The sequence below is a fragment of the Cinclus cinclus genome, chromosome 16 (genome assembly GCF_963662255.1).
Source record: "Cinclus cinclus chromosome 16, bCinCin1.1, whole genome shotgun sequence".
Lineage (NCBI taxonomy): Eukaryota > Metazoa > Chordata > Aves > Passeriformes > Cinclidae > Cinclus > Cinclus cinclus.
In genome coordinates, this window is record NC_085061.1 from 837,741 (window position 1) to 849,800 (window position 12,060).

The following is a 12,060-nucleotide window of genomic DNA, read 5'->3' on the forward strand; positions in this document are numbered from 1 at the left end:
CCTGGAATGGTTTGGATTGCAAGGGAACTTAAAGCCCATCTTGTTCCAACCCCTGCCATGGCAGGGACACTTCCAGCTATCCCAGGCTGCTCCGAGCCCTGTCCAGCCTGGCCTGGGACACTGCCAGGGATCCAGGGACAGCCACCGCTGCTCTAGGAATTCTATTCCAGCCCCTCCTCACCCTCCCAGCCAGGAATTCCTTCCCAATATCCCACCTAACCCTGCTCTCTGGCAGTGCTAAACCATTCCCTGTGTCCTGTCCCTCCATGCCTTGTCCCCAGTCCCTCTCCAGCTCTCCTGGAGCAGGCTCCAGGAGCCCAGATCTCTCCCTGGATCCTTCTCCTGTCCAGGTGAGCACCCCCAGCTCTCCCAGCCTGCCTCCAGAGGGGCTCCAGCCCTGGACTCATTCCAGCAGCCCCACGAGCCCTGGCACACAAGCCCTGACAGCTCAGCAGCTCCTGCCCCAGACCAGCTGTTCCCAGGATCTCCCTGCACACACACCAGTTACCCCCCATTTTCCCAGCCACACCCCAAAAAATAATCGACTCATCTCCTGCTTAGAGCTGGAAGAGTTCCCTTGTTCCAAAGGCTGAGCTGGGGAAGGAGCTCCCACCCAAAGACGGAAGCTCACAGACTGGCTCTTTGGAAAAACCCAGATTTAAGTAGATGCAAAAAAGCCAATTTTCAGGGAGCTGTGCCATAACAAGCCTCGAGTTTGCAAATCCAGTAACTTCCATGTACTGGAGCTTATTAATATTGGATTTTTTTGGCAGGCACTGCCTTGTCCAGCTCGGATTAGCAGCAAGTATATTCTGCTTGTCAGATTTAAACAAGATGTATAAATCTGGCACAAAAGCAAGACCAAATATGGAAGCAAATTATTTAAATTGACAAGATGTAGCTCACAAGCATTAGGCACTAGGCAGTCAGTGCCCAACAGCTGGGGCAGGAAGGCTCCTGTTCTGGGCCACAGGAGTTAAATTCTGAAAGCGAGAGGTTAACAAGGTTACCCACCCCAAACATTTACTGATTCCATATCAGGCTGGATTGGAATTTTTTTTTTCCCATACGATGGGAAGAGCAGGATGGCTACAAACAGCTGGGGGAGTCAGCCCAAAATCCCTCAAAAGCAAACAGCTCGAGCAGAGCCACAAGAATGCCCGAGGTCAGTGCCTGGGGCACCTGGGATCCTGCCAGCCCCTGGGCAGACACCCAGCAGGGCAAGAGCCACACCTGGGCCTCGAGAGAATGAATGGGAAACACCTGGAGCAGCTCCAGGGGGGAGGGCAAGGCAAGGCAAGGCAAGGCAAGGCAAGGCAAGGCTCACAGGAGCTGACACACAGCCTGGTCCCTGTTTGGGACTTGTGGCTGCAGGGGCCATCCCTGCAGAGCAGGATGTGGCCAGGGCCAGTGCCCAGCAGAGCCCAGCAGCTGCCGGGGAGGAGCAGCAGGAGCAGAGCTCCATCTGCCCCTCAGTGCTGTGAGAGCAGAGCTGTCACTGAGCTGTCACATCTCATGAAAGGCATTTCCCTTCACAGGGAGCTGGCCTCGCTGTCAGAAGCCGTGGCCAGGGCTCTGAGAGGGGCCCTGGGAGGGCTCAGCAAGCTCCCCACCCATGAACAGGAGCCATCCTCAACAGGAGAAAAGCGACTGTTGCTGGCAGTCTCAACGGGAGAACATTTTAATTGGCTTCATTTTCCCAGTGGAGGCCAGTGTAAAAGCAGGGGGATCAATCCCTCAGAGACTGCATCCAAGTGGTCCCAGCAGCCCAGGACTGACCATGGCAAAGCCAAACAAGCCACCTGCACAGAGGAGGAAGCTGCTTGGCCAGAGCCATTCCTCTGGCTGGCCCGGCTGAGCCTTGGCCACCCTCTCCAAATGGGAGACACGTTTGGGGTGCTGAGAGAAGGACACGGCTCTGTCCCCCCACGGGCACCCCAGGAGCTCCCTCACCACAGCCAAAGCCATTTCCTTCCCACAGCCCCCAGTTCCTCGGGATGAGACACAGAGCAGGGAGCAGAGCATTCCCTGGGAGAGACCCCACAGCCTCTCCACGTGGTGCCTGTTGGGATCCTGATGCCCTGGATGAATCCAGCCTGCCCTGCACAGCTCTGGGTGCAGCCCAGCAGGAGCAGGCTGTGGTTTGGAACGGTGCCTTCCCTTCCCAGGAAGAGCCACAGCCAGCACGGCTACTTCTGGGAATTGCTTCTGCTTAACTCACAATTCGGCTGCTACCAACCTCCACCAGGGCTTTCTTCCTGTCACCCCCATCCCTTCCGTGGCTCTTGTGGAAAAGCTGACTTCTGGTGCTGGTCCTGCAGGACAGGGCCAGCCAGGGTCACATCTGTCCCCTTCTCTGCTGGGGCAGCAGCCCCTGACACCATCCCTGAGATTTTCACCTTCATCCATTGGGTCACTGTCTGCAAAACTAAGGCAGTTACTGGGTCATTTCACATCCCTGATGTTCCTGTCACCTTTCTGCTTCCAGGGACTCCTGGCCATGGCACAGAGGCCACCAACACCAGCCTAGACCAGGGATGGATGGAGGGAAGGACGGACAGGCTCAGAGCTGGGAGCAGCAGCCCACAGCTGTCCTTTCCCTGAAGAAAGGGAAACCCAAGGGACAGCTCTTGTCTCTGTCACCCTCCAGTCCAGATGCCCCAACCCCACGTGTCTGTTCAGGTGCCAGGTGTGAGGGCACTGTGCCACCCCAGGGAGACACTCAGGGTCTCACTCCAAGGAACACAGGGCCTGTGGCTTCTGTTAAATCTCAAAGTATGGGACAAAGCCATTGCAGGGGATGCTCAAGTCCTTGGCCAGGCTTTATTTCCTACAGCATCACTTGAAAGGTCTGGAGGGGCTCCCCACGCTCTGCGTCCCCTGCTCTCACCCAGCTGTGGGATAGGACACAGGGCAACCCCAGAACACGGAGCTGGCAACCCAAGGCTGCATGCAGGACCCCACACAAGGACTCCTGATTCTGTTTCAGTGCCTTTTCCAAAGAGCCCATTGTTGATGACCCAGAGCCCTCCAAGAGCACAAGGAACACGTTGCCCAAGCACCTGTAGTTAATCTTCCCCTGCAGGGAGCTCCTTACTCACCCTGCACTGAGTGGTTCTCATTTATGGACTCTCAGAGCAATGACTCACGAAGCCACACTGGTGGGATTCATCTCCCCAGCACTCTGCACCACACTCCGTGCTGCCCTTGGGGCCCGGGCTGGACCACGGGCACACCAAGGCCACCAGCCCAGGGTGGCAGCTGTGGCCCTGTGCAGCACCAACCCTCTCACAGCTGGGTCTGCAGGAAAAGCCACCCAAACACTTCTCCTGGGCACAGTCCCATCCCACCCACCCCTACAAACATCCCCTCTTTACCACACCCCTTCAGTTCAGGGGAAAGCACTTCCACCTTCCCCTAACAAGGCGCTTCAGGCAATCCTGCCCTTGCCAAATTACGGGCACAGCCAGAAGTTCCTTTCTGTCACTGCGATCATCTCTTATTTGCTGACAGATCCTGGATGGCACCGAGGAGCCTCTCCAGCCTTCTCAGGTCTTTGCCTGTTGAGCTGCAGGAGGAGGAGGAGGAGGAGGAGCTGTGCTGGCTGGGAAGGAGGGAGGGCAGCAGCCCACATCAAGGGCTTGCGCAACTCCCCTCCCTCAGTTCCTCCAGAAACCCCAGCAGTCAACAGAATTCACACCAAGTTTTGAGAGCAGATTCAACCCCACCTCCTGTTCCACAGCAGACACCAAACCCTCGAGGTCCTGCTCTGTTTCACAGCATCTTCTGCTGGTGCCAGCACAGGTGAGCGCCCACCCACATCTCGCTGCCAGGGAAGGATGCCCCACACACCCTGCCAGGGCCACGTGTGCTGCAGGAATCTGTAGGATCACATGTGTGCGAGCCAGCAGGCGTGCACAAATGCCTGCACTGTTTGCTGAGAAGTCTCCTTAGAGACAGCCCAGGCATTAAATTCCCCAGGAAGACTCAATAGCTGGAGAATAATCATGGCAGAGGCTCAGGACTGGGGTGGTTCAACCTCTGCAGCGGTGTCAGAGCCAGCAGGCAGACTTGCTGCAAACCCTCCTGCCACCCCAGGGCACCCCAATGCCCACGGGCCAGCTCCAAACCCCAAACCCAGCATCCACAGCTGGCACCAGGCAGCAACGGATACCCTGGGAAGGAAGCAGATCACCTCATTATCCGAGCCCCTGATCATTTTAGGATGACAGCTATCTCCGGAGATAAGAGAGAAAAATCCACCCTGCAACTGCAGGGGGGAGGGAAAGAAAAACCACTTCCACTGCGAGGCTGGGCCAGCCTTGTGCTCTGCATGGGGACACCAGGGGCTGCTGGCATCGAGCTGCGCCCGCCCAGCCCCACAGCCTGGCACTGCCAGGGGCTGCACGTCCCAGCTGCCTCCAAAACACCTCCTTGCCAAACCCCCCTTCCTCCAAAACCCCTCTCATTCCTCCAAAACACCTCCTTCCAAAACACCTCCCTCTCCCTAAATCCCCTCTCCTTCCTCCAAAACCACCTTTCTCTCCTAAACACCTCCTTCCACCAAAAGCTCTCCCCCTCTCCAAAACACTTCCCTCTAAAACCCTGTCTCCCTGCAGGTACACAGGGCAGGCAAGGGCAGGATTAGCTAGGCCAGCCCGGGTGACAGCTTTGAGCCCAGCCTGGGAAGGTTCCCATCTCCCATCAGCTCTGGGTGCACTGGGCTGTGCAGGAGCACAGCCCATCTGTGCAGCACCGGGGCCAGACCCACTTCCCTTTTCTGCTGGTACCTGCTCTGCAGCACTGCCCCGCTGCCAGGGACAGGTTCCCCACGGGCTCTGCTGCCCCAAGCTCCTTGGGGACACCCCTGTGCCCTGGGGACACGGCTCCAGCACCCAGAGCCGTGTTACCACCGCCGGGCACGCAAAAAACCCCTCCGAAATCATGTCTCCAATTTCTGCAGCATTATATAATTAGCATCATTTGTGTTGCAAAAGTAATTGCAGTAACATTTTTAATTAGTCTATTTGAACACTAACATTTCTCCAGTGTGCATAATATGTTGACACGAAATTACTGGGTTTGAGGCAACTCGGAATGATTGGAGTTTGTTTTGCTTTTGTTTCTTACTTATTTAATACAGTCAATAAGAGCCGGCACTGAGCCTGCAGAGTGGCTCGAGCTGCAGTGGAGAGCAAAGTGTGATGGGTTTCACTTCCGTCTGGGGGGAGGAAGGGTGGCTTCTGAAGGCACTGAACAAGAGAAAAATAGTTGTTTGAGAGGTAAGGCCCGAGTGACATTTCCCAGCCGCTCGGTTCTGGTCTCAGATGTTGACTCATGAAAACACAAAACAGAAACAGAGTGCTGGCCTTGGAGGACAGGGAGAAGAAAACCTGGAGGGAGGAATTCTGTGTGGTATAAAGTTTGGAAGGAGATCTAATCTGAAGAGTTTCTTTGCTTACTGAGTCATAAGCAGGGACAAGAAGCAAACATTCTCCCCAGAGAAGTTACTGCATGGGATCCGAGCACCCATTACCAAACGATGCCTTTTTTCCCCTTTCTCTTCAGGAAGAATCAAGATTCTCCTTTCCAAGATCTTTTCTACATTGCACACGTGAAAGCAGTGACAGATGCAGGTTATTTTCTGCTCCCAAGTGTGAATCATGTTCCACTGCTCCTCACCTCTGCCCAGGCCCCCCGAGGTGTGAGCCCTGCCCAGCCACAGCGACTCCAGGTTGAGCAGAGCCAGCTCCTGGGAACGCGTCCCCCTCAGCACCCCGATCCACAAGGGGACCAAGATCTGCCCGGACAACAGGAGAAACAGCCCCTGGGGATGCCAAGGCGGGGGAAAAACGAGCAGCAAAGAGAAAGCTGCCAGTTCCCAGCACGTTCCCAGAAGGCGACCAAGAACTTCTCTCTCAAAAGCTTTCAAAGCAATTCCCTCTCCTCTACCACCCTACAGCACTTCCTACATCGGGAGAACCAACCAAGACTTGGCCACTTCCCCAGCTGCAGACACCGAGGGGCTGCTCCATCCTCACACATTCCTGGTTTCCAGACTGCCTGGACCAAGCCCCAAGCCCAGCAAGGGGAGAACACACGCTCACTCCCCTTTCTCTTTGTTCCTGAGAAGTTTCTGCACCTTCCAGCCACAGCAGGGCCAGAAAGTCCCTCTGTACCACGGGCTGAGAGGCAGCCAGGGGCATCGAGCCTCCCTCGGGAAGAGTTCATCTTCCTGGCAGCTCCAGGCACATCCTTCACTTCCAACACCCACAAGATATTGATTTCTTTTTGTTAAACTGCCAGAAGCAGCCCTGCTCCTGGACAGGCAGTGCACAGACCTCCCCTGCTCACACCCAGACACTTTTTGGCTCACGAGAGACGAGAGACGTTGGCCCAGGAAGTCTTGAGATGCACACAAGGATAAGGAGATTGTGTTCGAGGATAAGAAGCAGATTAGCAATTAAGTGGCATTTTGTGGAATCCATTAGTATTTCAAGCTACAAAGAGTCAGTTTCTGCTAACTTCCTGCCAAAAGTCACAAGTAATGAGCTAATTAACAATCTAATTCATTACAAATGCCCTAGAAAGAAATCAGGGCACAGGTGAAAACCTACTTAAAGCGAGCACAGCGGTAGGAACAGCTGAGAGCAGACGGGCGTGTGCCCCAGCTGCATTTCCAGCCATCCCACAGCACACAGGGATGAAACACTGGGGAAAGTTGTTAAAGTTGAATTAAAGCTGTGTTCAGTAAAGGGAGAGGTAGAACCCTCACTCCAGAGCTTCTTGCCAGACCTAAAGAAAAGCCAGCCCTGGGATTTTTCTGCCTCCCTGAACGTTTGCCAAGTTGAGCAGCAGCTGCAGCACAACCTGTGGGGCACAAGCCCAGAGCTGGTGGTCCCTGCACAGCCCAGCACAGCTGCAGCAGGGCAGTGCCAGCCCTGGCACCCCCAGTTCTGCCTCCCAGCAGGAAAAGCCCCGTGACTCCAGAGCAGATGGCAATGGGAGAAACCCCTGGGTTGAGTTCCCATGCTGGGAGCATCCTGCAGGGAGACACAGCATGTCCTCCACCCCAGGGCACAGCTGCTCATGTGGGCATCACCCCTGGGAGCACCTTCACCTCAGCACCTCACAGCTGGGCTCTGGGAACATCCACAGATCACTGATTTTAGGGAAGTAAAGATCGGGCTGGTCTGCAGAGCTCAATCCGCAGGATTCCCTGTGGCACAGTAAATATTCCCTGTGGCACATTCCCATCTGTACCACCAGAGTGACCTGGAAAGGGTTTCTTAAGGCAGAGAGGGATGTCACAGAGCAGTCACCCACCCCGGGGGTGTCACTGAGCACAGCGGGCTCCTGGCAGTGCCCCTGGTGCCACTGCAGCTCCTGCCCCCACTGCCCAAAAATCTCTGAGCCCACCTGCTGCCCTGGCACTGAGGGCTGATTAAACACTGTCTAAAAACATCTAAGGATAAACCTTGAAGCAAGAGCACAGCTCCAGGTTTGGAGATCAGCTCCTGACAGCTGGAAGAGACTTGGAAAGGTGCCAGTTACTGACACTGGAGCTGAGCAGGACTCTGGAAATAATGCAGGCAAACCCTGCCGTGGTGCCCACCTGCTCCACAACACACTCTGCATTTCATGGACGTTGTGTTTGCACAAATACACCATCACTGTAAGGAAAGCCAGGGAATTCACAGCCAGGTAAGACCCGAGGAGCACAAAATCCCTCTCAGTACCGTGACTGAACAGCCCAGGTGTGAAACCTCAGGTACCAGGGGAAGCTGTGACCTTGAGAAACAGCCCTAGGACACGTTATAGTCTTCATATCCACCTTCCTCTGCTTGCCAACACCTGTTCAGAGCTTCAGGCTGCAGTTTGGGACGTGGCAGGGAGATGGTTCTGGTATTTTAAGGTTATACACACGTGGCAAGCGTCAAGGATGAGTAGCAGCATCATTTAAATTGGATTAGCCTCACCCTGCTTGCACAGGCAGCTGCAGGGATGCTCCCGAGGCAAAGCCCCCCCCAGACCCACCCCAGCATCTCACACCGAGTGTGCCACTCCAAAACCCCGAGCACAGCTGCGAAGAGGAGCTTCCTGGAGCTTTAAAGAGGGTTTGTTATGGTGCCAAATACCTCAACTTGGGAGTCAGCCACCCATCAAAATAAAACTCTGTCCCAAATATTCACAAAAGCAAAATTTCACCGCCAGCAGCTGCGAGCCCCAGCCCCTTTAGAGCCCCACACAGGTGGGGCCCGCAGGACAGGAGCAGTCCCCAGCTGGGCTGGCTACAACAGCAACCACATCACGCCTGGGTAATTCAGCCCAATTTCCCGAGGGGACATCCCAAACCCCTGAAGAACCCCTCCAGAGTCTCAGCATGATCAGAACGAAGAATCATGGTCATAGTAACCCGGCTACCGCAACATATTTTCTTATAAAGCCTGGTATATTTTTCCCCAGCAACACAACTAAGCCATTCAAGTCCCGGCCGGCCGCGCAGCTCCAGCCGGGAGCAGCCCTCGCCCAGCCCGCTCGCCACTCAAACACACGTTTTGGTGTTAAGTACATTAAAAACAAACTCCCCTCGGCCTTTTTCGGGGGATTCAGCTCAACTCCGGGGCGCTTATCCCTGCTAACGACACCCGACCGGCTTAAAGGCACCGACTAGTTGATTAAAAAAAATGACTAAGCTGCTTGCCGGTGCGTGGGGATGCTCGGGGCCGGTGCTGCCCGCAGGGAGATGCGGGGCCGGTCCCGGGGGGCGGACACGGAGTGCGGGGTCCCCCCAGAACCCCCGGCAGCGCGACACTCACCTTGACACTGGAAGCCCTGCTTGCCAAAGCCCCTGCGGAGAGAGAGGCGGAGTGAGACACCGGCCCCGAGACCCTGCCCCGAACCGCCGGGCCGAGGGCAGCAGGCACCGGGCGGACCGGGAGGGGATGCGGGGACGGGAGGAGAGGGGGGCGCGGAGGATGGCGAGGATGAGGATGGGCTGGGCGAGCACAGGGAGGGACGTCCCGCCGAGCCGGTGTCCCGGAGCGGGGAAAGGCTCACCAGATGAAGTCGGTGCAGTGGCTGCAGAAGGTGGGCTGCTTGAAGAACCGTGCCGTGAACTTGTGGTTCTTCACCTCGTGCACGTTCTTCTGCCGCAGGGCGCCCTTGCGGGCGAAGCGCACCGGGCCCTCCTCGCCCTCGGGGACCGGCGCTGCCGCGGGCGGCTCGGCCATGCTGAGCGGGGGCTGCGGGCCCGGCCCGGCCCGCTCCGGTACCGCTGTTCCGCCGGGGCTGCCGCCGCTCGGGCCGCGCTCGGGGCCGCTGCCCGCAGCTGGCGGGAGGCTCCGACACCGCCCGCCGGGCCACGCCCCCTCGTTTACATACGACACGCCCACCTCATCTGCATCGCCGGCCACGCCCACGGCGCCTCGCGGGCAGAGGGCCCCGCCCCCCTCGCGCGCACATCGGTACGGCCACGCCCCCTCGATTTGCATGGGGATTTGCATAGAGAATCTGCATCCCGCGGGGATGGACAGATGGACAGGGATGGACAGATGGATGGGGATGGACAGGGGTGGATGGGGATGGACAAATGGACAGGGATGGACAGGGATGGACCGGGATGGACAGGGATGGACAGATGGACAGGGATGGACAGATGGATGGGGATGGACGGGGATGGACAGGGGTGGATGGGGATGGATGGGGATGGACAGATGGACAGGGATGGACGGGAATGGACAGGGATGGACGGGGATGGACAGGGGTGGATGGGGATGGATGGGGATGGACAGGGATGGACACCAGGGCAGGGATGGATGGGAATGGACAGGGATGGACGGGGATGGATGGGGATGGACAGGGGTGGATGGGGATGGATGGGGATGGACAGATGGACAGGGATGGACAGGGATGGACGGGGATGGACGGGGATGGATGGGGATGGATGGGGATGGACGGGGATGGACACCAGGGCAGGGATGGACGGGAATGGACAGGGATGGACATTGGGGCAGGGATGACCCTGGCCAGCAGCCTGAGTGAGACAGGGCTGTGGGCAGGGACACCAAGGCAGGGACATTGTCCTGTCCCCCTGCCCGAGCCGGCGGGTGGGGAACCAGCAGGACTCAGTAAGAGGCAGACATGGATGTGTTTGTGCCAGCCATGGGGACACCTGCACTGCCCCATGCCCACTGCGGGACTGGCAGTGACACTGCTGGGTCCTCTCCAGTCCCAGACTTCTCACTGTTAAGGTCAGAATCTTTTTTTTTTTTACCCTCATCTTCTTCACAACACGAGTCAAGTCCAGAGGGGATCCAGGCAGGAGCTCAGGCACAGCAGCTGTGCCAGGTTGGGCACAGGGGTGGCCACGAGCAGCCCACTCAAGGCCACATGCCCAGGGCTCCCACCAGCTCAGGAGTCCTCTGGGAATACTTTTTTTTAATGACCTTCTTTCACCAACCCACTGCAAACACCTCAGCTGGCTGGCACAGGGTTTTCCAACCACATCCATCATTCATCTCTCTTGCTCCCTGACAGCAACTCATGGACACTGAAAATCAGATCCATCAGCCTCCTCCTCTGACACCCAGGTCTCCCTGAGCCCACCTGGAGCTGGATCCTCCTGGTCTGGGTGCTGAGGAGATGAGAATTCCAATCAAAACACTAGACAACTTCAAGTGAAATGTAACTATATTTCCACAAACAAGTCTTTCTGAATCCTCATTTCTGGGATTTAATTCTGGATCTGCATCCACGTGATCCTTCCGCTTTTGAGGCCCGAGACCATCCCTGCTCTGCTGTGATCCAGCCCTCCATCCTACATGCTCTTTCTCTGAAGAAAGCCCCGCTCACTCCATGGAATTAAACACCCAGGAGACTTTCCCAAAATAGGCCCAGGGCTGTTATTATGCAGCTGCTTTAAAAGGTTCCTTGCAGTAATGAAACGGGGCTGACCTGTCCTGCTGCTGTCACCCTCCCAGGAGCAGCAGGCTGCTTCCATCTCTCAGCACTGTCTGATGCTCCTGCTAAGAAGGAGGAATAAGCTGCATCCCCCCCTGCTCGTGCTGTGCCGTGCTGGGAGGGGATGAGGGAACGTCCCTGGGGTGTGTGGGGACCACGTGTGGGGATTTCAGTGCCCAGCAGCACCGGGGTCCCCCCTGGCCCGGGTGCCCCACTCACTGCGGGCTCCCACAGCGATCTGGGAAGCAGGAATAACTCCTCCAGCGTGGAAAGGAACCGAGCAATAATGGAAATAATGATAAGTAATAACAAGGCGCTTTGACTCCTTCCCTCTGCACTGTTCCAGGGGAGTGGGGTGTTCCCCTCAACGCTGCTGCACTGCACGTGGAGCCACACCAGGCTGAATTCTGCTCTTTTTAACTGTAAACTCTGGGCTTTGCCTGCTCCTGCCTGGTTGTTTTTCTTTTTACTGTATGTTCCCATTTTCCAAGGGCAGCCCCCATAACTGCTGCATGTGGAATGCAGAGAATATTGCTTTTATTTCCCCTTGCGAGTGTTGATAATCATGATAATCACGCTGAAACTTTTGTCATTGCTGGGCCACAGTACAAAAGTATAAAAGCCAGGTACAGTCCTTGCTCTCAGGGGGTTGCTTTCTTCTTTCCTTAGTTTACATAATTCCACCTTATTTTACTTTTTTCATTATTTAGTGCACTCTGAGTCACGTCATACTGAAGGCAGGATCTTCATGGCCATGCTAATTTTCACAAAAGCTGAAGATCCAGATCCCCCCAGCACTTTCAAATGTCGGGATGAACACCCCAGCAGCTCCTTCCTCTGAGGAAACTGTTATATTTATTAATACAAATATATACTGCAAGTGCAGTCCCCCAGGTGTGCGGAGGGACTCACACGCACAAACAACCCTGACCTGTGACCCTCAGGGGAGCACAGTGGTGGAGCAGAGGGGAAATCAGCCCAGTCCATTCCTGTTCCCACAACAGTGTGGGTTCTGATGCTGTTTGTCCCTCCATCAGTTCCTGCAGTAGAGAAAGCACCAGCACTCCCCTGGTGCTGTGGAAGTGGTGTCTCCCCTCC

At 56.2% G+C, this 12,060-nt stretch overlaps 1 protein-coding gene across 2 annotated transcripts in view; it reads right to left on the reverse strand.

Moving 5' to 3' along the window:
- PRKCB (protein kinase C beta) overlaps nt 1–9,233 on the reverse strand; it is an 88,831-nt gene extending 79,598 nt beyond the window's left edge. For both annotated transcript variants that reach the window (XM_062503246.1, XM_062503244.1), the window contains exons 1-2: nt 9,061–9,233; nt 8,820–8,851 (exon numbers count right to left, since the gene is read on the reverse strand). In XM_062503246.1, the coding sequence (XP_062359230.1) occupies nt 8,820–8,851; nt 9,061–9,233 (205 nt within the window). The remainder of the gene's footprint in view (nt 1–8,819; nt 8,852–9,060) is intronic.
- Between the last annotated feature and the right edge of the window lie 2,827 nt (nt 9,234–12,060).